Here is a 6426-nt window from a genome sequence, read left to right on the forward strand (position 1 = left end):
CTCCCTCGGCCGTGCGGGTCGCCAGGAAGGTCAAAGACCACTTCCGGACCTTTGTGGAGAGTAGCGGGAGGCTGCCGGGGCGCTACGTGGTGCCGGCCTACCGTAAGAACCCCAACTTGAATGATCTGTTGGTCAGGGCCAGGGTCAGCTCATTGAGAGACCCGCCCTCCACTAGGAGGGACACCCTTGTCCGCCACTCACCATGGTTGGTGAACCCCCACAACCGCAAGGTTTTCCAGCCGTTGTGCCGTGATTCGGTGCCAACGATGTGGCGATATGTACGTGGGCGAGACGGGCAATACCTTAGCTAGGAGATTCGCCCAACACAAGTACAACATCGTTAGGCATAAAAATACCAACACTCACCTGGTGCAGCATTTTCTCCGACACGGGTGGTCTTCCGTCCGGGCGACTGTCGTAGAGACGGATCCCAAATGGAGCCTCGCCCAACGCCACCGGGCGGAGCTCCTTTGGATCTCCAAATTGGGCACCAGACATCCAGGGGGCCTAAATGAGGTGTGAGTGTGAGCCCGTTGGATTGTGACGGACAGTGCACATTCCCGTTTTTCCCTTCTTTATTTTTCCCATATCCCCCACCCCCCCTCTTCCCTAACCCTAACCATTCCCTTCTCCTTACCTAAAACCTACCCCCAAACCTAACCCTAACCCCAACCCTAACCCTAACCCAATTGAAGGTATTTGGTACTTTTAATCATTGTCCAAGATTGAAATGGTAATTTGAAACCATTAAGCCAATTAAAAAACATGTAGGTCTTGTCCTCTCCAAGGTTTCTCATAGTCATTCACATCGACGTCCCACTGGGGTGAGTTTTTCCTTGCCCTTATGTGGGCTCTGTACCGAGGATGTCGTTGTGGCTTGTGCAGCCCTTTGAGACACTTGGGATTTAGGGCTATATAAATAAACATTGATTGATTGATTGATTGAGGTTTTAACTTCAGAAATCGACATATATGTATAAAAATTGTTGCTTGCAGCATAATAGTGTTGACAAACATGTCTAAGGGTGTGGAGATGTCCCCATTCACAATAAAAGAGATCACATTTGACATATATATAGATGATAGTAACATATAAATGTTTGTAAACATTATTATACTGCAAGCAAAAAATGTTTTGCATAAATATTGATTTATGAAAGTAAAAACATTTTCTAATTGGCTTTCAAATTATCAATTGAATGTGGGAAAATGGTTAAAAGTACAAAAACTCTTAAATAGTATTCCGTCCTACGTGTCTGTGACGTAAACAAGTTGACAGATAGCTAACATGAAGATCCCAAGGAAATCTTTAAGAAGCTTTAGTGGTTTTCACGGAGAATGCACTTTTCCTTTCTTCTTGTCTAATTGGTCATTTCGTTCTTTGTTTTCTCTTTTCCTTGAATGTATTTTTGCTTTTATCTTCTCTTTTTTGTTGTAAAACTGTATAAAGAGACACAAACTAAATGTCAAATAAACACTACTAAGTAACTACATTTCCATAAATGTTTGCTGCATAACATGTTTTCACACAATAGCATGTAAAGAGTGCTCATAAAGTGATGTAAATAGCCCATGTAAGACTCAAAGCCACACATGAATAAGATTGACATTTCCAAACATTGCACCCTCCCTCAGAGGAGTGAGCTAGCGAGCAAAGAAGCTGCATGCTAAGTAGCAACAAGCTAAACAGTAGAACAAGCTATTGTTGCACAGTACTATTTCTACATTTACACGCACACACAACGTCTTCATGTCACTCATAAAACAGACACAGGACTTACAATGTTTCCAAGGCACTTTGTGGGAAGAAACACCAAACTTGGAGCGCTGAAACACGCAAAGCTGTCTCGTGTGTAAACGAGCGGGCGTCTGACTGTCGTGCGGAGCCTGCCGGAAACTAGAGGAGAGAGCAACTCGCCTTCAAAATAAAGGTCCCTTCTCATTACCTGATAATGTTACGTCACAATAGATATCTTTATAAAAAAGTTTTCAAGTGACTTAATTGAACCCTTTTTTTTTTTAATTGTATCATATTTTTTATTATTTTTAATACTCTTTGTATTTGCTTTTTTTTTTCTTTCCTTGACATGTTTTGTTCAACCTGACTGATGTGTAAAATTGTTGAAAATAAAAAAAACATTTGACAAGGGTTGGGGTGATGCGCGGACCCCGGCCCTTGATATATAATTACTATTAAGTAATTATAATTACTATTAAGTAATTATATATCAAGGGCCGGGGTCCGCGCATGCGCAAGCCTTTTCTTTTCTATATATTGTGTTGTGAGATCAACCAGTGGGACTTGTAATGATAGTGTTTGACCACATGGTGGTAGTAAGAGTCTACAAATGACTAGGAACCAATATATAGTAGGTGTCAGGTAGGACTCTTGAGAGAGGTACACACCTTGTGCGCATGAGTGTTGAAGTAGCGTTTGTAATATGTGATCGTGATTAAAAGACAGTTCTGCAAGTCATCCAACGATGTGTTATTTAAAACAATAACATAACAGGACTGACAGCTGTACCAGCGAGTTGAGAATAAACAGTTCACTTTATAAAGTATTACCCTCCGTCTGGTCATTCAACAGTCCTTACCTTTGATCGCCAACACCATAAACGGATACGAGCGAGGCGGAAGTCACGCCCATGGGCCCGCTTTTTCTTTTTAAAGAAAAAGAAAAGATACAGACTAATACATTTTTATTTTTTGAAAAGTGAACTTTACCCAACCTTCGCTGACTTTTTTCAAACCATCCACACCCGGGACATTATTTTTTTATAACAATTTCAGAGTGATATGACGACGGATGGGTCCCGGTTAGGTCCAGGCGGAAACAAAGACCGCAACGCCAGGTTCCGCCTTCAGATTGTTTCCGCCCGGAAGACGGCCATTAATACGACCCAGATGGCCTAAATACATTTTATTTTTTGAAAAGTGAACCTTAGCCGACCTTCAATGACTTTTTTACACCATCCACACCCGCGACATTATTTTTTATAACAATTTCAGAGTGATATGACGACGGATGGGTCCCGGTTAGGTCCAGGCGGAAATAAAGACCGCAACGCCAGGTTCCGCCTTCAGAATGGTTCCGCCCGGAAGACGGCCATTAATACGACCCAGACGGCCTAAATACATTTTATTTTTTGAAAAGCGAACCTTAGCCGACCTTCAATGACTTTTTTTCAAACCATCTACACCCACGACATTATTTTTTATAAGGTCCCGGTCAGATCCGGGTGGAAACAAAGACCGCAGCGCCAGGTTCCGCCTCCAGATTGGTTCCTCCCGGAAGACGGCCGTTACGACCCATACGGCCGTTTTTCACAGCGGTTCCAGCATCCGCCTCGCAGAACTTATTTGGAGGTGACACGAGGACACCAAAGATCCCACTTTGGTGGTCAACCTCACCCACACTCGAACATAGGCCGCTGTCACGCCAAATTTCTTCCCCCTACAAAAACCTTCCCCCCCCATTTACTTCCGGGGTCATTTTCTCAAACGTCATTTCCTTTTACTTACGTCATTGACAGCGATCGATAGAATCCAAATCTCCTGAAAATGGTGGTGTCACTGAATGACATTTGTCTTTATCTTTCCCAGGGGACTTATGTCAAACACCAGCAGGCTTCGAAAAATTCCAGGCGGAGTGTTAGGGAAAATTTCAGGCGGAGTGTTAGGGCCGCTGCTGAGAACTTCTGTCTTCGTGGTAACGTGCAAAAAATATTAATTAATATATAATTCTGTTAAATGTCTGTACTTTGACTCAAGTTAATTTGTCCGATTAATACAGACGTTTTGTTTACGCTATATTATAAAAAATAAATAAATAAAACAAGTATCCTTCCAGCGACGGGCAGTCAAAGCCGAAGTGTTAGCAATCGCTGTCAATGACGTAAGAGGAAATGACGTAAATAAAAGGAAATGACGTAAGAAAAATGACCCCGGAAATAAATGGGGGAAGGTATTTGTAGGGGGAAGAAATTTGGCGTGACACCGCCATTATGGGGACGAACAGCAGGTGCGCCACAGCGCCCCTCAGCGGCATTTTTGGAGCAGCGCATGCCCAGCTTTGTTTGATTTATTGAAATGTATATGGGTTGTACGGTAGATTGCACAGTACAGTACATATTCCGTACAATTGACCACTAAATGGTAACACCCCAATACGTTTTTCAACTTCTTTAAGTCGGGGTCCACGTTAATCAATTCAACAGAGCATGGGCTTTGCGCCTCAATTTTTTCATCCTCAGGCATATTTTATGCCTGAAAACTTATCTCTAAGGCGTCCCCGCAATCCTACTCGTTCCAGGAGCATTGACATTGACAGCCTTTATACAAATTTTGACATGGACGAGGGTTTTCAGGCTGTCAAAAATGTATTTTACAGGTACATGGACGTCAGCAGGCCCGAAAGGGAGCTCTTGCAGCTCTTCCAAATGAATTTGAGGAGAAATGACCTTGAATTTGATGCTCATTTCTACCTCCAAATGAAGGGCACTTCATCAATGGGTTGAAAGTAATTGTTACTTATCATTTTCAATTATTTCACCTTTAAATGTTTTCTTAAGCCTTAACAAATAAGTACATGTCTTCAACTCCTCACTGAGCTTGTTCCACCATTTAACTCCTAAAACTGAAATACATTTGTATTTAATATTAGTTCTTGCTTTACCTATTTCAAAAATCAATATCCCCGTAAATTATAGTTTTCTCCTCTTAATTGAAATTAGCTAAGAATACAAGCTGGAAGGCTGTTCTTTACTCGAAACATAATTTCCATTGTTTTTAAAAACTATCTGAAAATTTTAACGCATTATAACTTATAAATAATGGATTGGTATGTTCATAGTAGCACACTTTGTGTATTATTCGAATGACCCTTTTTTGGAGTTAAATTATTGGGTCTATGTTTGTTCTATAAACATTTCCCCAAACTTCAACACAATATGTTAAATATGGAAAAATAAAAGAATAATATAGCATATGCAGACATTTCTTATTCAGCATGTGTTTTACTTTATAAAGAATGGCAATGGATTTGGATATTGTTCCCTTTATATATTCAATATGTGGTTTCCAACATAATTTATGATCAATTATTATTCCCAAGAATTTAGTTTCATATTTTGCTTCACAATTTGTTCTTGCACCACTAAACACCATAAATGTAGTTTTCTTATCATTTAATGATAACTTATTGATATCAAGCCATTTTTTTAGCTGAATCAACTCAACCTCTATTACCCTTAACACTTCCTTCAAGTCTTCTCCTGAACAATATACATTTGTATCATCTGCAAACATCATACATTTATTAGATACTGAACAAATATCATTTAAATATAGTATAAATAACTTAGGTCCCAATACCAAGCCTTGTGGAACCCCACAAGTTACTCTTCTTGGCTGTGATTTAGTCTTATTAATTTCCACATATTGAGATCTATTACTTAAATAACTACTTAACCACTGTTGTGAAACACCTCTTATGCCATAATTTTCCAATTTTTGCAGAAGTAAGGAATGATGGATTGTGTCAAAAGCTTTACATAAGTCAATAAATACTCCAACAATGTGTTGCTTTTTTTCTATTGCTGTAGCTACGTTTTCTACAAAGTGCATCACCGCTAGGGATGTAGATGGATTACTCCTGAAGCCATACTGATCATCATTCAGTAGCTCATGTTTGTTTGTCAATGAACTTATCAAGTCTATTTACAAATCATTTCTCAAGAATTTTTGCACATTGAGGTAGTAGAGACACAGGTCTATAATTTGAGACCATATGTTTATCACCATTTTTATAAATCGGAATGACTTTAGCAATTTTCATTTTGTCAGGAAAAGTTCCAGATGATAAAGATTTATTACATATGTGAGTAAACGGCTTCAGGACACAATCCATCGCTTCTTTAACAAGTGACATATCCACGTTGTTACTATCCACAGATTTTTAGTTTTTAAACGTTCTTATCACTTCTAAAACATCACTTTCACAAACTCGGCCAAGAAACATTGAATTTAATGTCAGATACACTCTTTAACTTTTTCTCATCATTCATATTAGAAATAATATTTTTTGCCAAATTTGGGCCAACATTCACAAAAAACTTGTTGAATTCCTCAGCTATTTCTTCTATATTTTCAATAATTGAGTTGTCATCTTTTACCAGATAAGATGTAAAATGCTTTTTGCTAGATTTTTTTAATCATAGTATTAAGCACATTCCAGGTTTCAATGATATTATTTTTATGTTTATGCAGCAATTGTTCATAATAGTTTTTTTGTTGCAGCCTCATGATACATGTCAATCTGTTTTTATACGTTTTATATTTGTCCTCATTTTCCTTTGTTTGATGCTTAATAGATTTCTTCTAAAGCCTTTTTTTTTTACAGGCTTTTACTAAACCCTTTGTTAT

At 39.0% G+C, this 6426-nt stretch overlaps 1 protein-coding gene across 2 annotated transcripts in view; it reads right to left on the bottom strand.

The window, feature by feature from the left end:
- The window catches only part of LOC140676630 (uncharacterized), a 10756-nt gene extending 8763 nt beyond the window's left edge, over nt 1–1993 (bottom strand). For both annotated transcript variants that reach the window (XR_012050918.1, XM_072914971.1), the window contains exons 1-2: nt 1782–1993; nt 367–507 (exon numbers count right to left, since the gene is read on the bottom strand). Coding sequence is in view for 1 of the 2 variants with exons in the window: in XM_072914971.1 (XP_072771072.1) it covers nt 367–507; nt 1782–1943 (303 nt within the window). In the remaining variant the exon portion in view is untranslated. The remainder of the gene's footprint in view (nt 1–366; nt 508–1781) is intronic.
- Nucleotides 1994–6426: the final 4433 nt, after the last annotated feature.

This window comes from Nerophis lumbriciformis, linkage group LG17 (genome assembly GCF_033978685.3).
Source record: "Nerophis lumbriciformis linkage group LG17, RoL_Nlum_v2.1, whole genome shotgun sequence".
Classification (NCBI taxonomy): domain Eukaryota; kingdom Metazoa; phylum Chordata; class Actinopteri; order Syngnathiformes; family Syngnathidae; genus Nerophis; species Nerophis lumbriciformis.